Source organism: Pelecanus crispus, chromosome 8 (genome assembly GCF_030463565.1).
Source record: "Pelecanus crispus isolate bPelCri1 chromosome 8, bPelCri1.pri, whole genome shotgun sequence".
Taxonomy (NCBI): domain Eukaryota; kingdom Metazoa; phylum Chordata; class Aves; order Pelecaniformes; family Pelecanidae; genus Pelecanus; species Pelecanus crispus.
Window position 1 is genome coordinate 5,545,283 of NC_134650.1, and position 26,641 is coordinate 5,571,923.

The 26,641-nt window shown below is 37.2% G+C and overlaps 1 protein-coding gene across 1 annotated transcript in view; it reads right to left on the reverse strand.

Annotated features, from left to right (window-relative positions):
* Positions 1-26,641, reverse strand: part of FAM13B (family with sequence similarity 13 member B) — a 39,148-nt gene that overhangs the window by 1,864 nt on the left and 10,643 nt on the right. The window contains exons 7-22 of the mRNA XM_075714803.1: positions 20,248-20,289; positions 19,063-19,218; positions 16,923-17,058; positions 16,661-16,684; positions 12,997-13,064; positions 12,113-12,167; positions 11,557-11,704; positions 8,853-8,918; positions 7,562-7,772; positions 5,645-5,774; positions 5,086-5,167; positions 4,579-4,808; positions 4,136-4,219; positions 2,845-2,940; positions 344-427; positions 63-235 (exon numbers count right to left, since the gene is read on the reverse strand). Of these exons, the coding sequence (XP_075570918.1) occupies positions 63-235; positions 344-427; positions 2,845-2,940; positions 4,136-4,219; positions 4,579-4,808; positions 5,086-5,167; positions 5,645-5,774; positions 7,562-7,772; positions 8,853-8,918; positions 11,557-11,704; positions 12,113-12,167; positions 12,997-13,064; positions 16,661-16,684; positions 16,923-17,058; positions 19,063-19,218; positions 20,248-20,289 (1,785 nt within the window). The remainder of the gene's footprint in view (positions 1-62; positions 236-343; positions 428-2,844; positions 2,941-4,135; positions 4,220-4,578; positions 4,809-5,085; positions 5,168-5,644; positions 5,775-7,561; positions 7,773-8,852; positions 8,919-11,556; positions 11,705-12,112; positions 12,168-12,996; positions 13,065-16,660; positions 16,685-16,922; positions 17,059-19,062; positions 19,219-20,247; positions 20,290-26,641) is intronic.

Here is a 26,641-nt window from a genome sequence, read left to right on the forward strand (position 1 = left end):
GACTCTAAGTGCAATAATTGCAACTTCTATACTAGAATTAGTCTCTTCTTATTTTTACATACATAGAAGCAGCGCGGGTGCTTGACAGCCTAAGGTCCCGGGTCAGTTTCTCTTGACCATCTTCAACATCAGACTCGGAGTTTTCAACTGGGCTTAAAACAGACTGTGTTTGGACAGCAGTTTTTAAGATATCATTCAGGTCTGCAGACAAACCATCACTTTCCTCCTCTTCTTCCTGAAAGTCAAAGCAGAAATTCAAAACAAATGTGAAATATTTCAGTTCCCTATTACAAATGCTGGGAAGTTGTGTTTTGTTTTGTTTTTTTAAATGCACTGTACATACCTTAATTTCTTCAAAAAAATGGGCCGTTTCACCTTCAATAATGGGCTGTAACATCTGCCCCCGCCTCTTGGTTGATGGGGAACCCTGCAATATTTTAAATTTGTTTCATTATATGCAATTAGACATTAAATGCTGTGTGCGGTCAGGATTTTGTTGAAGGTGCCTAATACCTAAAGGTATTTCTTCTTCCAGAAAAATAAAAGACTGCAAACATACTCACAGAGCACAAACAAAATAATCATATAACCCAAAAAGCTCAGATGCCCAAAGCATCCTTGTCATAGAAGTAAATGTTGTAGCTTATAAATTCACGTGAAAATATTCTTCTTCGGACTGAAAATAAAAAGCACTCGCTCTCTCCATGTTCTGTAGAAAGTTCATAAAGCGTGATGATATCTCTGAATTTCCTATTTACTCTCGTTCCTCCCAAACCAAACCACAGGGAGATTATAAAGTTACACAAGGCCAGAGCCATCTTTTTTTATCTTCTGCCAGACATACACTGGGAATAACACTGCCAGTTTCTTTTTCTAGACTACTCTGAAGGCCCACAACTGCAAGAGCTATGTAAGAGTTATCTCTTGCCACCTCAGTGTCGAGATCCTTTGAACTTCAGCCTAAAGAGGTGCCACTGTGCTGTACCGGAATTGCTGCTAGCTGCCTGCTGCACACATGCAATTATGCCCTGCTCATCCGTTATCCCTGGATGGCATAAGCAATTTTAACAGATGGACTCTTTGAACAGGAGAAAGGTGGAACACAAAAGCCACACAGACGATGACCTGTCAAAAAACTTTAATGAAAAGTAAATATTTTCCTGCTTCTTTGGGCATTTCCATACAGGCTTCAGAGTATGCAATTAGTATACCGTGATGCCATCAGAAAGATCTCATGGAAGCAAGTGTCGTATAAACCATAAAACAATTCTCGAAATACCTGGCACTGAGTATGTCCTACCTAGAAGCTACTACTCAACAATACTTGGTTATTAGAGAGCTCCACTTATCTGTCTTGCAGGTTTCAAAAGCAGAGGCCTGTGAAAAATATTTTACAGGTATTGTCTGCAAAACGGATTAGGAATTATGTTTCCAAGATCTCTTCTGAATATAAAATCCTTTTGGTTGGCTATTACCCATCCCTTTATTTCACAGCCAAAAAAAAGAGCAACTATGATATAGTCATAAGGCTACTGACAGTCACAGAATCACAGAATAGTTTGGGTGGGAAGAGACCTTTAAGGGTCATCTAGTCCAACCCCCCCTGCAATGAGCAGGGACATCTTCAACTAGATCAGGTTGCTCAAAGCCCCATCCAATATCTCAGCTGAAGAGTCAGATTTTTGAGGTGAGAGATGGATTAAAACTCAACTAATCAAGGGCACCACCAATAACCTATGGCTCACCAGTCACAGAGGAATGCTTAGGCATTTAAGAGCAACCCGTGTTTATGGAGTTCAGAATGGGATACTCACATCAAAGCCATCAAGTTGCCCCTAAACTTGAAATGTGACCACAATGCCAGTAACATTCTTCTATAAAAGCAGCTACCCAAAAATGTATGTGCAAGAAAGGAATGATCTTGAACTGGTCCCTTTATCTCAACGTACCTCAGCTTAAAGGGGATAGCTGAGGACAGTCAGAGTCAACATAAACAACTGATTAAGTTGCTGCTGAGTAAGCCACTGCCCAGCTATGTAGATGTGGTAGAGAACTGTCTGCATGTAAACAGGTTATCTCTCATCAGCTATGCAGTCCCTTCCTTCTAGAAGGGTCAAGTAGCTAATACTAAAACTGTTTTGTTGCAAGTCTGAGTCAGCATGCAAGATTTTGAAGAGCAAAGACAGCCAGCTGGTTGTCATTCCACAACTGTTTTCCAGGTACTATAAACAAGGTTACATCCTTGCACGGTATGAAAACTTTTCTTCCTCATCTCTTACAAGACCACCGAGAGAGGAAAGAAAAGACTAGAAAGCACTGCAAGTTAGAAGGAAATGAAGTGAAAACACAATGAAAAAGCACAGATGTTGCACAGACGCTGCAGGCATTGGTAACGTGTCTCACACTGGGGAAGCGTGAAGGAATGCAATGGTTCTTACGGCCATCCTATCACTCAAACCTCTGGTGACAGTAACCTGCAGCACAGAAGAGAGGCAAGCTTCACTGAAACTGGTGTTACTATTCTTGGGAGGACTAGAAGTACAACATGTGCTGTGGATCCATACCTAACACAGTGACTTGGGAACGTTTCAGCCACGGCAAGCTAGAACCGCTTATTTACTTCCACCGGGAACCATTTACTTCCCAAGAGCCATCAAGGTCACAGACAGCTTTGAACTGCTCTGCTCTCAGCAGTAAATCAAATGCCTCAAATACAATGACAACAACATCTTGTATCTTCCACAAGAAAGATGTATTTTATGGAACAGTTTTACTAGCTCTTCTAAAGGCAGCCTAGCAGTTCAACAGTGGAAAAAAAATAGAAATAGCATTTATTTTACTCACAAGAATAGGAGTAATGCTTGCTCTAGTTAACATTTGTTTTACAAGTCTGTATCTGTCATAAAGTGGCTTCACAATATGTCTTTCTTCTCTAGTAACCTAAAGGCAGAGAAACCACAGAATTAATTATACCAGTCACTCAATAATATACAAGCAAACACAAAGCGGTATGCTTCTCATGCCAGGCCACATACATTCCAATTAGGAACATAAAACTAGTTTAAACTGTGTGTATGAAATGGGGTTTATGCAGATAAAGGGGAATAAGTGGGTGCTTTTCCTCCTCTCTTTTCTCACTTTAACTCCCTATATTTTTCAGGAAGAAGTTTTAAAGACTTCCTAGAAGTTAGGGGAGCTTCAGTAGAAGCAAACCCTCTATCTTTAAAGACCCATGGAAAAGAGGGAAAAAGGGACCAAGAACTGGGGGAGAAGGCTGTGCCTAGCAATGAAGATGATTCTACAGAAATGACAGGGGAAAAAAGAAAGATGAAACTGTAGAGAGATTTTATCCGCTATCTGATTTAGTCTCAATTCTTGGCCACTGTGTACTCTTAAGATCTTAAAGGCTATCCTGAACAGTTACTGGCATTTTCTCCCTCAGGGGATTGCAGAACCAGTGCCAGTATCTCCAAGGCCATAATTCTTCCTTGGCTTTTAGACTGAAAGGCTTGGTCAGACTTACACGGCAGCGCTGATTATAAAGCTAGTGTGCCAAGACCACAAGGCTGATGGAATAGTAACTAGAAAGATCTTGTGATTGGACTAGTGATGCTGATCACCGTCCAAGATACAAATCCAGAACAGAACTTCAGGCACTAATTGCTAGTCACTCAGTCTAACTTCTGTATCTCCACTTATTTAAGATACATGCCACAAACTTAAAAAAAAGGAAAAAAAAAGGAAAAAAAAAAGAAAAAAGTGTCTTTTCATTTCTGCTTTTGTGAAATCCAGAACATTATTTCAGGCCTTTTCCCAGGAAATTCAAGAGCGTTGTTTATTTTTAAGATTTCTCTTTGCTTCACAGACATACAAGGTACCTAACAACACCAATCACTTTGTAAACTCCAATAACCTGCTGATCAGTGGAAAATGGACCTATCAATACATAAATTTTTTATAGAAGTCAACGTAATAACTTCCTCTGATGACAAGATGGAAACCAATAGATAACTCTGTTTTGGAGAAGAAAAAAAAAAACCCACACCAGCATCAAGTTCTGGTTTTACTACTGCACAAGAGTTACTGTTGTCTGTGCATACATGAATATAGTTTGATGAAGTAAACCAAGTATTACCGGCCGTCCATGTTGACTTTCATAATACAGGAGGCTTTTCTGGAGAGATGTTTTCTCTTCTACCAAATGGTCTTTTGTCATTTTCTGTCAGAAGAATAATTCACATTTAATCAAACACAAGTCATTTTAACAGTTTTTCTACATTATCAGCTATACAGATGCCTTAGCCAAGCTTAGCTTGGTTAATACCATACATCCCACCTTCATCCATTTAGAGCCATCCATTACTGTCAGCACTTGTAAATATTCTAATAAAGAGTGAGCAAGGAAAATGTGGTTCATCTTGATCATTTCCCCACAGAGTCTGAAATATGAATGCTTGGTAAAGGGCTGCTAGATAGAGGCATCATTTTGTCGATAAAGTTGTATCTGAAGTGGCTGACAGTGCTCTATTTCCCTCTGTTATTCTCTTAGAAACAGCCTATCCATAACCTTATGCTTACTTTTATATCTTCTGGCAAACATCTCTCAACTCGTTTTTCCTTTAATCTTTTCAAAATGAGTTCAAGTGTAGCTTCCTTGGTGGGCTTCTTCTCTTTCTGCACAACCCGCATCTCATCACCATTTTCTTCATCCTCTTGGTCAAGAGAGGAACCAAAGCTTTTTGGAAGAGTGTTACTTCGTGGACGTGTTTGAGGTATGAATTCTCCATCTGGGCTCCTCTGCTTTGCATCTGAAATAAGAAAAATCGCTCAGTCCAAAGGTTTAAAAGTAATAACTCTCTCTGTTCAACTGCAAATAAAGGAACATAACAGTTTGCATGGGCAAAGTTTCTCTTCTAATGAACTAAAAACAAAGCCACAAGAATAATTTTATTTTCATTTTTTAATAGTACAGAATCTAGAAATGAAACACTTTTACGGTCCTGTGGAATTTTACTGAATGACTTAGCCATTTTAGTCATGTAGATAATGTGTTTGTAGAAAACCAGGAACTGTAACACCCCTTACCTTTTATTTGCTTTCTCAATTTGGTAAGTTCAGTCATCCATTTTAAAACTTTTGGATTGGCTGCAATATCACTATAGGAGGGCTGAAAAGTAATACAAACACACTACATTTTATGAAAAGAAACACACTAAAATCTTGTTTGTAAAGACTTCTGGCAAGACTTAGTAGTATTTATGACAGCAAATGTGACTAGTAAGATGGATGCCACCAGACTAGATCTCAGTGCCAACATAAGGGACAATACTTGTGAAAATAAACTTGAAACAAGACATCACAAGTTGAACCAGAGAGTGGTAAGATGCTTCTGTCTCTCCACATATCTCATCTGATATCCCCTCAGTCTCACTGCATAAATGTCACTGCCTGCCCTTCTTTGGGCTCAGGCATTATGGCACATTTTCCAGTCCTGCTGTTGCTCAGTTCACTTTTGCAGACAGCAGCGTATAACAAAATTATGCTCATTTGTGAACCCACAGTTATTGAGTGATGAACTACAAGTAGTAATTTAGCTGTACCGTGCAGTCATTTATCCTGAGTAAAAGCAGAACTGGTAGCTTACCTTACTGTTTTTCTCTTTTTCAAATTGTTCCTCAAATTGCTTTATTTTTTTCTGTAATTTTTTGACAAGCTGATAAGGTGTCTTGTCTTCCCTTTTGTCATCTTTTGAGCTAAAGGATGCTCTTCGTGTTCTGTATAAAAAACATTTTTAAAGTGTCATTTAAATAATTAAACAAGTGCAAATAGCTTCTGTATTTGAGTAACAGATTACTTATTTCAGGTTTTTTTTTCTCCAGTTCATAATCCATTCTTCTTAGGTTTTCAGTCAGAGCTATTTACTTACTGAATCAAAATGCTTTGATCTGCTGCCTTCAAAATGTGATGCGTTATTTTTTCCTCTCTAATTTCAGTAATACCCCTAACAGAAAAACAACATTTGAAATTCAAGCCTAATAAACTAAGGTACTGTTAATTACATGGTCATTAAAATAGTTCAGATCTTTCTGGTGGCTAGGCTACTTATCTTAGATACTCAGTACTTCTTGAAATATTGGGCACAGAATAAAGCCTAGGCTAGAACCTACCACTGAACAATCCTTGGTAATTAGACAGCTCCACTTAACTGTCTTAGGCAAGTTATTAGATACTTATCTAAAAACCATCTACATCACCTAATCTGTTGTCCTTACTAATATATTTCTAGAGTATGTGATTCTAGTTTTGAATCATCTTCTGCACTTGTTCAGCTCCTTGACATTTGCTGCTTGTGAAAAGCCTTTTTATTTCAAGACTGACCATGAGAATTTTCTAGTATGTTTATTACACAAGGTGCCCGAAAGATCCCTCGACGCAGCTAGCGACATCTACGTCGTCTGAGATACTAGAAATACTAACCTAATAATCTACTAGTGTAGATCCTGATTAGTTTCAGGATGAGAACAGCTATTACAATCAGCACTTTTCTGCAGGTCAGTCTTCTGCATCATTTTAACAGTACTTGTCAACTACCTTCTGCATCAATAAATCTATGTCAGACAGAGAATTGGAGATTCTCAACTTGGTCTTTCCTGTTCCAGATTTTCTCATTTTGACAAGATTATTTCCTCTCTAACAAGCATGGAAATTCTTCTTAAATTCCCGTTCATAGTAACAGTAGTAGACAGTACAGGTCACAGGTTATTTACAGTTTTGGAGCATCACACTCCCCAGTGCCACACAAATAACTTGCAGCTTGTTTAGTTACAACTCTGCTTTCACACACTGGGTTAAATGGGCTCGATCCTCTAAATCTGCAGGAGAAGACCTGCATTAAGAACCCTACCTCTTCACTGTACTGCTCTCCCATGCCTCTCCCTCTTAACGGCTGACGCTTCCCTATAGCCCTTCTGAATGAAGGCTTTCCACAGCCCAAATAAAGAAGCTGCCCAGACTGTTACTGCAGACTTTAGATGCAATGGTTTCTATAACCTGGCTCTCTTTCCTGGGAGTGGATAACATGCTACGCAAAACAAATCCAAAATTATGCAACATGAAAATAGATATTCATGCTACTGAAAAAAAATAAAAAGCCAAAACTTACTTAAAATCATAGACCAGAAGTCCAGTAAAGACTGGTAAACAAAGGATATAAATACTATCTTCAGCCCAGGAAGTGCCATTACAGCAGGTTGTCAGAAGCCCTGACCAAATGCCAGGGAAATCTGTGCGAGCTTGCCCTATTTTTAAACTCTTTCCCTCAGCATCTGCCAGTGGCCACTTTGAGAGACACGATACCATCCCAGACAAACCTCTGGTCTGACTCACCATGGCAGTTCCTGGGCAGACAAAACAGCCAAATGGCCATATAATGCTACACTTGACCTTGGTCTTCAATTAATTTATATAATGAAAACCCATGAGGTTCTTAAACAGCTGTATTTTCATACTGGCAGTAACATCTCCTGTCCCCATACCCACCAAATTGCATTAAAATACGTACCTAACAAAAGAAAGTGCTTTGGATGAAGAATCTAACGTTTCTGGATCATGTAAGAAACGCTGGCTTTGCCCAAAATCCAAACTACGATGTGACAATATCGGATGACAATCCTCTTCCAACGGATGATTAGTCATCCTCCCAGCCTGCGGGGAAAGCTGAGCTTCTCCAGATTCACTGTCCTCCTGCCAAGATTTGAAAGCAGGAAACGGATCTAGAAGATAGAAAAGGGACACAAAATGGTACTTTTCTGTTAACAGAATTATAAACAAGAGTCAAAAGGAAATAAAAACGCGTACCCAATGCTTAGTCTTGTATGCTATAAAGGATGTGGTGTCATACACAAAGTGAATAAAAACATCGAAATACATCAGAAAGCTACAAATTCTGTCAAATAACAATTGAAAGAAAAAGGTACTGAAATGAAGTATGCACACTAGGATCCCTTTTTCAAAGTGTATCTTGAGAGTATGCATTTCTGAACATTTCAGCAGTGCAAAAGAGCCTTATTTATGTATCAGAAATCCGAAGTTAGAAGAATATATTTATTGTCCATTGCAATATTTTGCTGTGGAAATTAATTTTCATACCTTATGCATGTACTTTGAAAGATTATCCTCTTGGTTTTGAAGAAGGTAAGCCTGACAATACCTCTTTAGGTACAATACCCATTTGCTTAAGTCTTTTTAAGAGAGTGTTGCTGGGTTTTTAAGTTTAAATCCATCTTGACACCACTGAGAAAAAGAGATTTCTTAATTTGTGGAAGGTGATTTCTTCTAGGCATGGGATTCCAAAACAATCAATTTTTTTTAATCCCTATAAAAAGTTAGTTACTAACATCCCTTACAATTCTCATATATGGTTTTCTTGCTGTCTAACAAAAAGCTGACATGGCCTTCCAAGCACTTTAATTTAAAATCCCACCCCCCTTTTCCTTTCAGAGAGTTGCCTATATTTTCCAGTTCAAATCAGAAATTTGAAAACTGGGTTCAAAGTGTGCAGAACAACAATAAAACCCACAAAGTAATTTTTAAAAAAAATAACCCTTGTACCTGCTTTCCATTATACATTTACTAAGTATTATTGGGATTTTTTGTTTTGTTTTTAAGCTATGATCTTGCCTGTTTACACAGTACAAGATACAAGAAGGGGACCTTTTAGGAAAAAAGTAAACAAAAAAATTGCAGATCAGAATATTCCCAAGATTAAGGGACAGCAGGTGAAGGGTTAGTTAGAAAGCAAACCATAAACTATCAAAAGGCAGATAACTGAACGTATGGCGAACCATACTTACCCTCCCCTTCTCTCTGCAGATGCATTGTTTTGAAATCAATGAGGGGAAAAGTGATAGGGCATGGCGCTAATAAAATGAAAAAGAATGGCAAAAATACTAAAGTGAACACACAGCACAGTCAGAACAAACTATACATAACATGTAAAGCAGGAAGATACAGTACCAGGGGAACACATCCCATCTTTTGGGCCAGGCCCTGAGCACTCTCAGCTTCCAAGCAATTTCAATGGCAGGTAAGGATGCTCAGTCCTTAGCGAATTTGAACTTTTTACTGAAAAGGTTTACAAAGAACTGACACAGGAATAGTAAAGACTTATTATAGTTTAATAAGAGTCTCACGCATCCTCACATTAACAAAAGACAAGTTCTAAATACGTTTTTGCTCACAGCTTGTAAATAGAGATGGTGGTGATTTCCAAAAAGCAGGACAAATGCAGAGAAAACACTCAGAAATACAGATTAACTGATCTGCATTTTTGCCTTAAGCCAGCAAGCATCTAACGTTCATTTTCAAGAACTCTGTTGATTACAGGCCCTTAAGTTTTCTATCACATAGGCTTTAACAACCCAAATCTTGATACAAGATTTGGACTAGTACAGATTTCTTTACAAAGCCAATCTGCTTCAGGGAATGCCACAAGGACTTGCAGTGCCTTGGAAGGCTGAGATCCTAATAACCATTCTAAAAAGGACTCAAGAATAGCCAGAGTTAAAACACTTTGCAATGAAATAACCCCTCTTGCAAAATATCATGATTTTACTACCAAGAAGCTTATAATATAAATTTATATACAGATATGCTATTTTCTTTTCAAAGTAAGAGTCATAAAGCTATTTGGGTAAGTAAAACCAAGGCAAATTTTATGAGCAGATTTAAGGAAATAATGAAAATGGAAGCCACAAACCTTCTGAGAATACATATTAAATCAGATTAACACAAATAGAGGATGCAACAAAATGTAAAGTGCAAGTAAGCAATTAATGTAAATAAAACACTGAGAACATAAGCAGGATTTTTTTTTTTCTTTAACTTTTTCTAAAGTTATTAACTTGGGCAACAAGAACACAAATCTGGACTCAGTGTCTTCAGATGCCTGCAAATCAACTTCTATATGACATGATGTACTCTGAATGTACAGTTTGCTAAGGCTCAAGAAGGCCAACTAGCAACTATTTTACAAATCTAAGTAAGCCAATGGCAAGTTGCAAACCTCATCATTTGTAAAAGGGTTAAAAGGGAAGTATCATTCATGAAGGCAATTAATTTGGCAAACAGTCAACACTGGTGACAAATTAACAATAAGTTATCGCCATTTGAGCTTCAGGACAAAGTTTTATGTGCCGACATATTAGAACTATATGCTGTACTGTTAAGCTACATACATCCCAGGTATACCTCACTAATTTTAGTATTTATAATGCAGCAACCAGAAGTTAAGCGCAGTCATTCTTTGTTACCAGTGTCTTACTAACATTTCACCGTGACACTTATGGGCATCTCAAAGAGTAGCTGTCACTGGAACAGCCTGTTAGAAGTTAAAACCTCATCCCTATGTAGTAAATCTGTACTGTATCTGCCAAGTTGTATTTGCAAGTCTTTAAAATTGGAAACAAGTGTACTGTTGGTGGCAGTTCACAGTACTTTAGCAAACTATTATCACTTGCATTTCTTAAGGTGTGATGATTCAAAATATCAACACTAGGCAGAGGAAACAGGATATAAGGAACACATAAAAAGATAAGTACTTTGAAAAGAAGATATTGACAAGAGTGTTTTGCTCTGGTTACAAAGGGGTTATGTTTTTACACAGGTAAAACAGTCTAAGCAGTTATTACCAGACATTTGAGCAACAAAGGTCAGTAAAGTCACAAGCTTAGGGGCTTGCTACACCTGGAAGGCCATGAAGAATAAGGTCACAAACATAAGGAATCCTGTCTGCAAGAAAACTATGTTTCAAACTTTTTGCTTTTCCTAAATTCCAAACAACGGAGGGAGAAGTGGCACAGAAATAACATCCATCTGCAACTTTAACTTTTATTTGAAAATTTAGAGCTATTTCAAGTTGTCCAATGACACGGAAACCAACATCTGACATTCCTGATGTTTAAAACAAAACAACCAACAGATTTTTCAGAATAAATTAAATATAAATTGCTGTGTTTAGTAGCTTAGTGATTTTAAGTCAAATTCAGTTAGTGTTACTAGTGTAACTGGTGTTACAGTTACTTCAGTAGCTTAAATTTAAAAAAAAAAAGAAAAAACCACCCCAAGACACAGTGTGAATAGTAACTGTATGACATAATCAGAGAAAGCATTTTTAAGGACTTGCATGAGAGACTCCGGGTCCTGGGAACCATAAGTCACTTCTCAGAAAAGAAAAAAGAGGGGGAAAAAAAAAAAAAAAAACAAACCATAATAAAACCCCAAACTTGTAGTATGAAACTCAGGCTTTTTTGCTTTCTTTAGCTGCTCCTTTGACTATTTTTTCTTTACAGTTTAAGGTCCTTAATTAAGTTGCAGATAGTCTGAAACAAGATGGGACCTATGGCACAACTTGGTCGATCTTACCATGTGTATAGGAACATATTATTCCGATTGAACTAAAGAAAAAAAAAGCGTAAGTTGTCTGCTGCTTCTACTTTGTCAAATGTTCTATTTATCATTATTAGCTAACTATATTGTGAGCTAAAGGGTGAAAATTACCTTCCCATTTGTCACCATCAGATACATTCTTCAGATCTAGACGTGGTACTTGGACACCCAGAGCTTCCTCAGAAACATTAATGTTGCCATCCGCTGATACCTCTGAATCAGTATTTGCATTAAGATCACAAGTCTTGGTACTTGAATCCTGTATTTAAATAACACAACAAAACAATTTTATTAATATTTAGCAACTGGAAATCAGGTACCTAATCAGTGCCAGTTCCAGCATTTCTCGAAATTTTTTTTGGGGGGGGGGGAAATCTTCTTTCTTAACTCAAGGAATTATAAACAAGCTTCCCTCCCGCAATAGTATTCAATTATTTGCATTACAAAACATTCCTTACACAAGATGCGTAAGTATAAGCTTGTTCTGCTGCCAAAAGTTTCTGTGAAGCGAGATGATGAGATCTCTAACAGAGGTTTTGCAAACCTTGCAGCAGGCCAACCAACCTAAGATGTTTAAAGCTGAAATTATTGTTTTTCTTCAAATCTGTATTTCATGTAAGTTTATAAGATGCCGTGTATCTGTATATAAATGAAATCATAATCTTACCAGAAACATCTCTGAAGATATTCTATCATTGCCACCAAGCAGTATACTATTTTGCCTAAAGAGAAGATAGACCTAGTTATCATTTTAAATACAAGTTCTTAATGGACAGTAAATACTATACATTCCTTTTACATTTCAGTTGTATATACACCAGTCCAGTTTTAGCAGATATGCAATGCAATTCCGTAAAGTGATAACTAAAATCCTGGGGAGCAAAAGTTACACTACTTTCCCCCCCCACACCTCCCCTTTGCTCTTCACACAGAATTCCAAGCTGAAGCATGTAAACAACAACTGGACTTGAATCAAGTTGGAAATAAAAACAGCTCAGACCTTTATTCTCGAACTGGGAGTAAATATTTTAAAACTCAATTCAACTCAAACTGAATTTTCAATCAGTGCTGAACTCAAACTGTAAATGAACTTAAAGTTTTCCGGCTAATCACTATTACCAGCATTAATTCTTCAATCATTAAGAGCAATAAAATGTGCCAAAATATTTTAAAGACAGTAACTTTTTCTTTTATTTCTCTTGCCCGGAACATAGGGTTGTTCACAAAAAACCCCATGATATATATCACAGAGGTTTGTACTTATTTTCTCTTATAAGTGCATAAAGTTCCATACCTTTTATATCATCATAAAAAGGTAACTCTTTAATGGTTGGACTGGATGATCTTAAAGGTCTTTTCCAACATAAATGATTCCACGATTCTATTCTATGAACTCCAGCTTATCCTCTCTGTTTTCACATATGAAAAGTTGTATGTTTAGTTTCACCTGCCTTATGCTATACTGTGTTGTCACAAGTCACCCATTTGGTACACTTTTCAAAACTGAAGTTACACATTCCGCCATGTAAGTGACAAAAGAAAAATACATACCTTTCACTATTATTTTCTCCATCAATATCTGCATCTTTATCACACGGTTTCAATAATATGTCTGCAGTCTGTTGGCAAAAAGTATGTTTAGAAAGATTTGGGAATGGCATTCTCAGCTGAAAACATTTCTATAATGGTCACTGACCACAAAAAACCTCAAGAACTAGAAGCAGAGCTTTTTGTGTGGGGTGGAAATCATACTTTTTAATCATGCAATATTTTTACATCTAAAGTAAGGCCAGTAACCAGGTGTTTTAATCACCAGAAGACAGACAATTACTTTCCATCTTCAGCCAAACCACTTTTTATTACTACTTTTAAATATTAACACCAACGGTTCTTCTGCTAATTGTCAATCATAGCATGAAGTTTGCAGTGACTAAAATCATGGCAGTAAGTATATCCTATCTCAAAAATAACCGAGTTGGATGTAGACTTGTGCTCAGCATATATGAAATGAAACAAGTCTGACAGACTTTCTAAAAGGAGCTACTAATCCCTGTTACTAAATAAAGCAGCAACAGAACTGGAAGGGGATGAAGAAATGCTGGCATTTCTATGACACCATCTCACAAAACGAGTTCAGATGAATACATGTCACCATTTTGTTCACTAAAAGTTGGCACAGGAAGATTGACTACTTTAAGCATTTACACCCAAGCTCAGTACTTGATTTCTTCACAAAGCGTCTTATTTGGGGGAATTCAAGAAATTTGAAATTTGAAATATATAATATGTCATTTTAAAATAACAGATTACATCTGGTTTCAGACTTCAAGAAGTTCTCACAAATGATCTTTAAAATGTCTGAATACAAAATAGTTACCTGGAGAGTTCAAATATACACAACAGTTGCCAGTTCTACACTGCTGACAGTTATATTCACCCTTATCAGACAAAACTCCATTATTCTGTTTACATTCTTTCAGTCCTCAAATCAAATTCCAATTTGGGGAAACAATTTTTAATTACAGTGCATCTGTCATACTCCTGCAGATAATTTCCACCCTGGAGAGGAGCTGTGCAAGTCTTGCATAGTCACACTTACTGTAGTTGTGGAAACAGGTGCTTCTGTTTCCATTTCAGACCCAAAGGAGAACTCACATGCACATTTTTCATCTCCTACAACCCCACATGCCCCTCTCAAACTCCTTTCATACCAAAGAATTGGTATATTTCCCTTTAACATCTCCCCGAAAGATACAACTCTCCAGTAATATTTGAAGTTGTGTATTAACAAGAATATAGAAACTAATATTGAAAAAGCAAAACTTCATCCCAGAATGCCACCTTACCACTGCTATCAATGGACAGAAATGTATCAGAAAGCAAAAGAGGCCAAGAACAACATCAGGTATGACAACAAAAGCGCATCTATACATGACCGTGTGCTCCCAAGCATCATGTTCCCCTTTATATTCTTAGCACAGGAACGTAGTTGGAACTCAGAAGTGTGCATACTTCATAAGGAGCGTAATTCACATTTCTCAGCTGCTCTTTGAAACAACTGAAACTGCATAAAATGCACAGAAAAGCCACCAATTTGCAATTTTTGTTTCTCCATCTACATTTGTACTTTCTGAGTTTTGATTTCTAAAGCTCAGCATGTATTTTAACTGGGAAGTCAGGAGGAAGTAAAGTGTTAGGAGTTAACGAGAAACTCACACTCTATTGCTTTTGAGGGCTTTCCTTGTCAAAAGACTGAAAACCTAAACCAACTACTACAAATAAAAGATGACTTACAATAGGCAGTCAGAAAAAGACTTATGGCAGAAATATGGAACTCTACCCTGTACTTTCAAAAGAGTTCTTGCAAACATAGCATTCACCTGAACTGGATAAAATATCATCTAATTGCACCATGTTTTATGCATTTTGCACTATAGGATAAGAATCTAATAGTTTTTTTCTAACAAGATTTGGCACTAATGCATCAGGGAAGAACCTGGGCAATCAATACGTCCTGTGAAATTTTGTTTTAGAATCCCATTTGTAAATTCATGTGCTAGTTTAGTGGGAACAACTGAAAAATTTGGCTTGTTCAGTGATTCAAGAGAGTCATTTGGGATCCATGCAAGCAAACAGAAGGCTAGGAGAAGAACACATTACAATAGTGAAAAGCGCTATGGCAACATTTTGTTTTAATAAACTCATAGATTCCAGACAAGACTTGCAGTTTCACTATGCTAAGGCATCCATTTCTATCTTTTCAAGTTCACAGGCCCATTAAATTCTTCTAGTTAATTTAATTCTACTAACAATAGGTTTGCTTATCCAGTTATCTTTCAGGAAACCCTCAGAAAGATTTATGGACTCACAGGCAAGAAGCTAAAAACCATTGTAGAAAGTTCTCTACACACGTATAGCAAATCTCTCTACCCACAGAATTCATCATTTAGATTTATGACAACAAAAGTTTTACCAAATAAACAAGGTACTACAGATATGAATTTTTCATTAGAAGCACTGATTTGACAGCTGCATATGTGCTATTTCATACAGAGCCGTAGAAACTATATTCTCTTGCATATTACTGTTATACTTGATTTCATTTTTGTCAGCACATATTTTACAGCTTTGCTTCATTGCATAAAGATACTCCGAATGAGAGAGTGATGTCTGCTCACTAATAAAAAATGCCGGTACAGTTCAGGCCATCATTACACATTCAGGCCACACATACTACAAACCTTCACATTTGATTGTATGTGAAGATCTAGTAATTTGCAGCTCAGAGCAAAGCTGAGGCATGTTTGTTTTATAGGGCAAACAATTATTTCAACATTTACAGTTGCTACAATACTGTGCTTCTATTTAAACTGCATACAATACTTCCTTCTTTCAGTGACACAAAGCAGTTCAATTCAAGCATAATATATAAAAGCAAAGCAAAAATTAAATGTATGACACCCAATCATCCTGTGGTTTGTTGTTTACATTTTCAGTTGCTTTCTGAACTTTAACAGCAACTCCAAGTATCATTAACATTATATTTTCTGACCAAACCATTTTTTTAAAAATACAACTAAGTATTTTATTTTTGCAAGCATGTTAGCATCACATTCTAGTATGTGCTCATGCATATGAGCTCATGTATGAGCTCATGCTCATGCAGACTTTTCTGCTTTGAAATACAAATGGTCAACCCTGATACTTTTCAAGGTGGCAATATTAAGTATTGAACGTCTTCAGAAGGTTGCAAGTCTAATTTTCTTTAATTTTTCTTTTGCTGAACACCTCAAGTGTAAGAATTCTAAGTGAACACATCAGTATGGAGGGACACGAGCTATCAGCACAGCAAAGTCGGATATCTAAGTAAAGAGGTCCAAGGAGAAGTAACAGAACCTCTTTCAACTAGAAAGGAGATGAAGAGGTGTTGAAAAGAACTGGACAGCTATGTCTACCACAAAAGAAACTGGTAACGGTGAGAAAAGGCTGTAATCGGCTAATTACAAAGCCACATCTTCCTAGCACAAGCACAGTCAAGAGGCTGCAGAGTCTCAAGGTGACTGTTACTTCTACCCTTTCTTGATACACAGTAAAAGGTGTGACGAACTGTGGAATATGCTACGATCGCAGCTTTAGATCTTCTGCTCCTCAAGAACACTTCACTAACACAGATGCTATTCTAACTAGTGCTATGCTTGCTGATACACTGACCTACCTGAGCAGAAGAAAGGGCTGGTACCTGTGAAAGACCAAGAGAAAAACATCAGTCAGGGTCCAAACAAGTTGCACCACAGTACACAAAAATTTCCCTGTGCGTGTCTATGAAATGTGCACAGCACAGAAAGCAATTAACTGCACAGAGCAACAGCACCGTGTAAGGCTACATCAGAGCTATTAGGAAAACTTGGATCTCTAAAGCACTTTGCTAAAGTCACAGCAATTTATGATTTTCATATACAGGAGGCTCTTCGTCTCACCTGAACGCTTTCTTCTTCCTCAGTTACAGTATCATGTTTCATAGCTTCACTGTCTAAATCAGTGCAAACTAATACTTCAGAGCAGTCTCCTCTGTTCTCACTGCTACCAGTGTCATTATCTTCAATAACATCATTCCTGAAGATAAGAACAGAAAGATTTTAGCAACTTGCTGTTCCACCTTTAAAAGGAAAAAAAAAAAAAAAAAAACCCCACACAAAAAAAAAACCACCACACCAGCCTTTTTTTTTTTTTTTTTCCTTCAACAGTATCAAACATCAGGGGTTTGGTTCTTCTCTTCTGCCCAACAAAATTATTCTGACTAAAGATACTGGTAATATCTACAACTTCAATCACCTGTAGGCAAATTGAATTATTTATACTTCTGATGTTTTCTACAACAGTATGTGATAGACATATTAAAGTGTATTTATTTGATTCTTGTATTAAGGGTCAGGCATACATCCCCCATTTACTATGCTGACCTGAGGAACAGAAGTGTCAACAGCCAGAAGCAATGACATATTGAAACTACCGCGACTCGATGAAGTTGCTGTGGCTACGCTCCTCTCAATATTGAAGCCAGCTAGTTTACAGCTAGTATCACTACATTCCCTGCCAGCGAGAAATCCCATTATTTCTAATATTTAATCTTCCCAGAATTCAACTCAAGGCTTGTAACAGTACAACCAGATTAAAACTAACTTATACTGTATTTATGTCCATATATTCTTTACATTACACTGTCACTGTTACCACATGATTCTGTAAGTTCATCACAAGCCTTTGACTTCCTTGCTCACAAAGAATTCCAAACTACTTTAAAAAATGCTCCTCCTCTATCAGATATACAGATACGAAACAGGATTGTTCAGAAATTAACATTTTAATCCTTTTTTTTTTTCCTTAATTCTGGCAATTATTTTAAGTTAGTTCTAAGAATTCGGACTGGATCACTGCTTTTTTTTAGTTATTCATTTAACCGTGTATTTGCCTTGCACATAGTCTGCTGGCGGCACTGCTTTAAAGGACCCAGACGACCTCTTTCAAGAACACTATCATGTATCCTCTATTACGGTTAATCCACAGTGGAACGATGATCAGAAGCATTTGAAATAGTTACCATGCCAGAAAAGTATATTGGTTTCAAACCTGCAGTGATGGTACTTTCAGCCACTGCTTCTGTGAAGTCAGCCAGCCTTTAAAGCACTTATGGTGCAACCGAAGGCATTCAGCTACAACAGGTCTTTCAGGTGATTACCCACTTACAAATTACTTCAAAGATGTTAAATCTCTAACACTAAAACTCAGTTTTAATTGATCATTACCAGCAACGATTATTATTTCTGTGATCAACTGCTAACTTTAGCCTGACCTCTTGTCACAGATAAGACTTCTAAAACCAGTGAAGAATGAACAATTTAGAAAACAGCATTTGAGTCTCTGAATATTTCACGTATTTCAGGCCCTGAGCCACAAAGGAATTTACATATTTAAGTCTTACTTAACTACACATTTTTGGAGTTCAGGTATTAATAATGACCATTTGTTTTTAATAAAGCGCCAAAACGTACCAACTTCTCGATGCTGCCATGGCAATCACTACACCCATAACCTAGCAAGATTTATAATAAAAATAAAAGCTGATTAAATACGGCTGAAACTCTATGCAAATAAACTCACAGTGCTCATTCTATCCATTTTTAGCTGTTTTGTTGACACTGGCAGCCAGAGCAGTAAAATAGCTATGGTGACGTGGAAAGGTGGGGTAAAGAAACTGAAGCAGCACCTACAATAGCTTTCATATGGTAAACCTGTGTCTTAAGTAACATCAGTGAGGTAAGAATGAAAGCACTAGGGTAAATATAAGTTCTTGTGCTACTTGCACAGAATTCAGCAGCAAAGCAGTTATACTTCACAACATTTTTAGCTATAAGATCTATTTAAAGTATTTGCTTCAAGGGCTGTTGATTACTGGCAACTGATGGAAGCTGATTTGGTTTAACCATGAGATAAACTGAAGTTAATAGCAAGTCATAACTTTGCTTTGGGTCGAGGTGAGGGACTGGGGTAGTTTGTTTTGGAAGAGTTAAAATACATAATCCTGTGGAATTCATTACAGATACAAAAAAATCATCTTACTGGTTGTTAGATCCTTCCTCATCCCCGCTGGGATTTTTTGCTTCATTGTTACAGCCCAGTCTGTGTTGCTGTATATGTTTAAGATCATTATCTAAGCTGCTCTGCAGGTCGAAAAGGTGCTGTTCCACAGCTGCTCTAATTGTTCTTTCTAAAATGCTAAAAAGAAAAAAGACAGAAAATCCGTATTAAGAACTCTCCTTTTGCATTGATCAACTATGCAGAAAGGCAGAGATAACAAACTTCAGACATGATGGGAATCTTTGATGACAAGTACTTCAAGGCAAAAAGAGACTAACTTTTCCAAAAAGGCAGTGGAAATCACTGCATCTACTATCTTTTATTTCGTAAGATTTACATAAAGTATTATGAAGTCTATTAACAGAATTTTAAGAGTAATCAACACATTACAATGACTAACTTTTTTTTTTTTTAGTAACTATCCACAAAAACTTATAAAAGCCTGATATATTAATGTGACAGTAAAATCGTGTGTCTCTAGCAGGTCAGAGTCAATCCTGGAGCAGGTACCGCTTCAGCACAGCTGGCCATAACCCCTGCTGAACAGGGCTGTAATCTTAAGAGGCAAGAGCCAACAAATAGCAGACAATGAGCAAGTACCTGATGAAAGACACAGGATATACCCAGATACATCAAGAAGAGAACAGCATTCTTTAAAAACAGACTACTCTGTTGAGTTCTTCTTAGCCAGCTCATCCAAAATACGCAATTAGGCCTATAAAAAAAATCCTCCCATAAGAATCTAAAACTATTTTACCCCATTTTTAACTCTGGAATTGTGCGTTCATTTTTCCTCTGCATTTGCACACATAATTCCACTGAACTGTACTCAATATTAACAACTAGAAGTGGTGCTAAAAATACAAAGTGAATGCTATCGTAATTTTAAAGTCAAACACCTATGACGTATCTAAGTATAAACCAAAGCGTTTTGGCATCTCGATTCTACCATACTGTGCTCTCGTGCTTCTGCAGTCAACAGCACTGACACATACTAGGTTTTTCCTGCGTTAGTGTTAAATGCCATAAGTGAAATACTTCGCACTAGAATGTCTTCATTCATAACTGTAATCATCAAACCTACTGCATTTTTTTTTCTTGAAAGAAGACGTATCTTCTACGCATGTTCTAGTAACAGCAAAATTCAAACATTTTCATTATACTTACTCTGCAGAGGCTGGCAAGATACTTATGGGAGAGATATGAGCACTGCAATAAAAAAGAAATAAGTTAATGTAATGCAAAAAACTTATCACACTAAATAAAAGTCTTGAAGTCAACAGAAAGCAACTTAGAAAATACTTAAAGACTGCATGTAGTGCGGCTAATAAAAGTAGAATACGTATGTTTTCTATGTACATACTGATTTGCAGCCCCTTTATTATTTAGATGAAGAAATCTTAAAGAATAAGACAGAAAGTTGTGGAAGTAGCAATGCAGATTTCTGTCTCTCAAGAGCCAATACTCAGTATATTACGCAGCTATAAGCTCTCAGATGTACGGTCTTTCCCATGGGAAATACTAATCACTTAGTCTCCAAAGATTTCCTGACACCTTGCTTAAGAATGTAGATTTTAACCTTGCTGCCTAAAGCAAATTCCAAATTACTCTGCCTTCCTCCACAGCTGCAATTCATAGAGATTCTTCCCTGCCTGTCAGACTGTTGCATAATTTTATTCTGCAGCATTCAACAGATCTGCAGCGCTCTCCAAGGACAGCTACGTTTCGAGTGCAAGGCAGGTACCTTCCACAGGTTTTGAGACACTAGCTAGCACAAGCCACTTCAGCCCAAACTCCTAGGTGGGGTGGAAGGGTGGAAATCAGCGTAACTTACTTGAGCTTACTTGTATTAGTTAACTTACATGTATGTGGTCCCTCTGCAATTTTCTAGTAATATGATCAAAATTCTCTCATTATAACCAGAATACTGAAATTTTAGACAAAAGCGGCAGTAAATATGCTAAGAATGAAATAAAAGAAGAAAACTCTACTGTAAACAGCAATGAGTTCCAACTTACATATCTTATTCAGAAAAAAAATAAATACTAACTTTATTTCAGCTAGGAGGTGGGGATGGAGGTAAACAAATGCTTTTTCTTCCTATTATATATAACTAAGCTCAAAAAGCTGAAAAACACAGTTTTAGTCTACTTTTTCTTTTTAAACTATGCAGTAACACTGTTGGTAGCCAAAGCTGATTTTAAATATTATTTTCATGAATGCATAAAGTAAACTCTGAAATACAAGGGAGCTTGCCACTCCACTGGAGAACTGAACAGGTACTACCTCTGCAAGATAGTTTTGACTGACATTAGCCTTGCTTGCGCTAAAAAATGTAGACAAGTCTCTGCTTACCCAAGAAGAGTTTTAATAGAGGAAGGAATATCTTGGTTAGACCTTATCAAGTTTACTAGCAGTTCCACCACCAGAGAGGTAAGATAATTAGACTACCTCAAGCAGACTTTCTATTTTTTCTTCCTCTAAGTAGATGAAACACAAGCAATAAAGGACTTTCAATTAAACACTGGCTGAAAGGGAAAGTGGTTAAAATATTTATTTGAAAATAATTATGCCCTTTTGCCTTAGGCAACTTGTACTGGGCCAACAGCAGAGTACACTGTGTTTAAACACCACCATGTAGCAACTGCACAAGCAGGTGCTCACAAAAGTTTTTAATTTCTTTTCTTTCTTTCTTGGTTTGTTTTTTGGGGTTTTTATTTGTTTTTTTAATGGAAACTTGATTTTGAATCAAGCTTTTTTATGATTTATGTGTTTGTTTGCCTAGGTGAAAAACCGAAGCAGATCTATTTCAAATGCTTTGACAGAACAGGCAGCTCTAAACTACTACTTCAAAATAGACATTGCCACATAGCTTTGGTAAATTAAAGCACCCAATGTAGAAGCCAGATCCTGTAGCCACTAATTTCAAAGCTGCTGGATCAAACAACTGAGAGTGAACACACTGGCATTTTGTTTTTTTCTTTCAAACAAAGAAATGGTAAAAAAAAGTTTACAACTTAAGATATTTACATTTCATTGATATTTCTGTGCACAAAAGCTCAGCATAGCCCTACTACTTCTACAAAGTAAGCTTTCTGATAAAAAAAAATTTGTTTTGGCAATACTTGAAATAAAAAAAAATGAAGACAGGAAGCTGTGAGTAAGTTCAGCTTCATGAACAAGATAAAAGAGAGGAGGAGAAGGAGCAAGAATCTCAGCGAAAAAAAACAGTAAGATTTCAAAACACAAAAAATGTAGCTTTAAGTATCCGATCTCAGTATTTTCAGTAAGTTCTACAAAAGCTGCATTATAAAAAGGTATGCTTATGTTCTAAAAGTACTAATACTAATTGTATACATTGAAATCAATTTACTATTAAAAACACAGTCACTCCTAGGACAAATTGGGGGCCGGGGGGGCGATCGGAGCACAGAACACTGCAACACTCTAGTTGTAAAAGAGAGCAAAAAAAATTCAGTCAAGGGCACAAGTACAAATACTATTTATAGGAAACTGTGATGGCCTGGAATCCTTTTATTCTACCACTTGAGACAATGAGGAACTGTGTCAAGAGTGGGGAGAATCAAACTCAGCTCCAAAGAATCCAAAAGATTTCTGACATGGTTCACAACAAAATTTTCCATCTTACTGTGTGACCTTCAGCCCCCAGCGCAGGATCGTGCACCCGTGCTTTCTTTAAAGACCTTTAGATGCATTAGAGGTACTCAGCAAAAGATGTCCATAACTCAGCAGTATTGCAAAGCCTGAAGAATCCTCTTACTACGTAAAGAATATCTTACGTCTTCAACTAATCACTTTAGCAATTAAGCACTTTTTGAAAGAAATGTGTCAATCGCTCTTAGCTGAAAATACATTACAACTTCCAAACCAGCGTACCACAGTCCAAGGATACTTTTTAAAAGCTGTAATTTATACTGCTACACAGAGCCTTCATGCAGCATGACACAGCAAGACCCAGAAAGGTAAACATCTTTGTTCCATAATGCCAACCCAGTCCCAAGAATCCCTTTTGCACTGTCTCCCTACCCATAAAAAGTCCCAGTAAACACATACCTTGAGATAGAAAAATGCATTGACTAGAGACAAAACACCTCAAAGTTTTTCTTGGTAACTTACTGACTGTACACAGATTCTTATTTCCCATTTAAAAAAAAAAATCAGTTGTGACATCATTTCATTTCACAATATCTCCAAAACACATTTAATCTCACATAATTTTAAAGTTAAAAAAAAGTCTTATTTGCAATCATATCAAAGCAACATTTTCCTTTCATATATTTACCTGTGTAGCAGAACTTTACAGGCCATTCTGATTATTTTTGCTATCCCAAATGAGCACTTCATGTAAAAATGCTTCATTTGAAAAACAGCAAAGCGTGATGTTGGCTGCTGGTTATGCATGCTGCTTGCTGGGATTCAATGGCTGCTTGTCAGACAGCACTTCTGGAGTGCTGCACTAAACCCTGCAGTCTAAATAGAAATAGACTGCAACATGAGGTCACTCCTGACAATAAGCTGCCCAATCAACACTTGAAAGCTTTCCTAACATGTTGTTCACAGATTTTCTAGGATGGCAGTAGGGAGAAGTATCTGGATGTTAAAAGAGAGCATTAAACTAAAACAATAATATCTTTTCCAGCAATTCAGGCAGTTGTATTTGGTTAGCCTTGCTATACATGCATTTTGTCTCACTTTGTTGTTGTTAATATTATTGCCTCCCTCTCTCTCACTGATCAGAGCTAATTAAAACACAAAAGGGTTAACAAAACCATCACACAAGCAGTGAGGAGCTCGCCCTTATCACTGCATTTAATATAGACAAAGCAAACTGTTTACAGAACTTACTACTTGTCATATCTCATATTTTTACACATAGAATTTTGAAAAGCCCGAAGAACACACCAAGAGTTTTTATATTAGGCTTTTGACTGACAATATTTGAGATGAACTGCAAAAAGTAAAGCAAATACTGCTTGGCAAAGCACAGTGATGAAAAATTTGGAGTAATGACAGAGGAGGATTCTAAAGTGATTATTTCAACAGCACGTCTTAGAAGTCAGCTGCAATGCTGAGTCAGTAATCCTTTTCTCTGAAAGTCAAGACAGCAAAACCGAGCGAGCCATGGCGAAAAGGCTTCTGACAACAGAGAATATGGTGTTTCCTTTACATACACAATGTCAACTTGTGCGCAACAAATGCTCCCTGATTGGGTAACGGGCTTAAAGATCACTCAACAGGTTTATTTTAAATACCATTTTCAAGCAGTCACTAAATCAAACTGCATTAATGATTATCCACATTCTCACCAGATCTCTAACTCAAATTTTAACACCATGCAGTGCATTAAGGTCGTATGTTTCAGAAAGAGCAAACAGAACAAGTAAAGAAAAAAGATAGCAAGCAAAATATAAGCAAGTGACAGTCCAAATAACTTCCAAATAGAAGGAAGGTCATATACCCCATCGTATGAATCAAAATAACCAGTCTTTAACCTCAGCATTAATTAATGCAACCTCAGCATTCTTCTCCTTCCCTCCACAGAGAGACCAAAATATACAGATATTTGGTTCCCAAAATCTGACAACAGCAAAGAGGCAACAAAATTCCAGGTTAAGGAGCTGCAAGAATTGTGTTTAAGATCTACTTCTCCTCCTCTTCCCTTTATAAGCTGCTGCAGGCCCTATGTCAAGACAAACATCCCAATAAACCTGCATTAACATTTGCTTTTCTAATTGCTTTTTTAATATCAAGAAACTAAAACAAAAAAAAGCCATTAAATGAATACTATGAAAGACTTTAAGTTTGGAAAATATTTACAGTATTTATAGTGGTTAAAAGCTTAATAAAGCATACTTTCCCATTCTAATGTTTTTTTTTTTTAAATGTTTCCTGCAGTTCTGGTTTTACAGACAAAATTCTCTTTCTTCTTCTTCTACAGGATTCCTCCCTATCCTTCCCCACAAATTATGTAAAATGCCAACCATAATTAATGCTTATTAATTTTTAATTAGCTCTAAACATCAAGTAAAAATGTTTTCCTCTTCAGGCTATCAAATTTAAACTCTCAAACATGTTGAGTTTGCCACTACTGCTGCGCTTACACATTCCACAGCAACTAAGTACTTGTGAATAGTTAAATTGCTTTAAAACTTTAATTGGAAGAAAAAGCACTTTTGTAGAAATTCCAATTGGAGCAACTTTTTTTTTTTAACTCAAACTAAAACTAAACAGCTCTATTGCTGACAAGGATAATTAACTATTAAATATAATTTAAATTATGAAACAGAATTATATTTCTCTTGTTATATTTTACAAATTCTTGCAATGAAGTAGAAGGAAGCGTGCAGCCAAGCAGCTGAACACATTTCAACCTGAAATCCACATTCTTGAGACTACTCAGTCTTAGGCAGTAAACTTACTTGTGATTTTCCCTGCATTATTTCTTTTTTTAGTCACGCTTTTATTACAGATCCTTCCTCATCCCTCCCTGCAAGTTCTTACATGCCCATACCTAACCCATGCTGTACAGCTATGTAAACTGTAATACAAGCAAAGCAGCCTTAAAAATTAAAACTTGTGTAAGTAAAACAAATCCGTGTATTACAAGCAAGTACACATAAGCTCTCAAATGGAAGTACCATTTTAAGTTAACGCATCTCCTTTACGAAGGCTGGTCTTAATTAAAAGCTGACTCCCACTCCAATACTCCTGCCTGTATTACACTTTGCAACTTCCAAACTTGCTCACAGCTCTCTACCAGCAACGCCTATCCAAACAGCATCCTGGCTTGTGTCAGGAGCAGCGTGGCCAGCAGGAGCAGGGAGGTGATTGTCCCCCTGTACTCGGCGCTGGTGAGGCCGCACCTGGAATACTGTGTCCAGTTTTGGGCCCCTCACTACAAGAAAGACATTGAGGTGCTGGAGCATGTTCAGAGAAGGGCAACAAAGCTGGTGAAGGGTGTGGAGCACAGGGCTGATGGGGAGCAGCTGAGGGAGCTGGGGTTGTTTAGCTTAGAGGAGAGGAGGCTGAGGGGAGACCTTATTGCTCTCTACAACTACCTGAAAGGAGGGTGTAGTGAGGTGGGTGTTGGTCTCTTCTCCCAAGTAGCTAGCGATAGGACAAGAAGAAATGGGCTCAAGCTGTACCAGGGGAGGTTTAGATTGGATATGAGGAAAAATTTCTTCACAGAAAGGGTGGTCAAGAATTGGAACAGGCTGCCCAGAGAGGTGGTGGAGTCACCATCCCTGGAAGTGTTCAAAAAACGGGTAGATGTGGCACTTCAGAACATGATTTAGTCTAGTCTACTCTTGATTGGTTTAGTGTGGACTTGGTAATGTTAGGTTAATGGAGTAGATGATCTTAAAGGTCTTTTCCAACCTAAACGATTCTATGATTCTATGAAACAGATCCCTCCACAGAGTCTGGCTCTTAGGCAGGTACCACAGGTCCCTCCAGCTTCAGCAGCCATTATACCTGTTTGGACAATGCGAGACCTTGGCTTTCTATACATTTTTCTGATAACTTTTTTCTAAAAGCCACT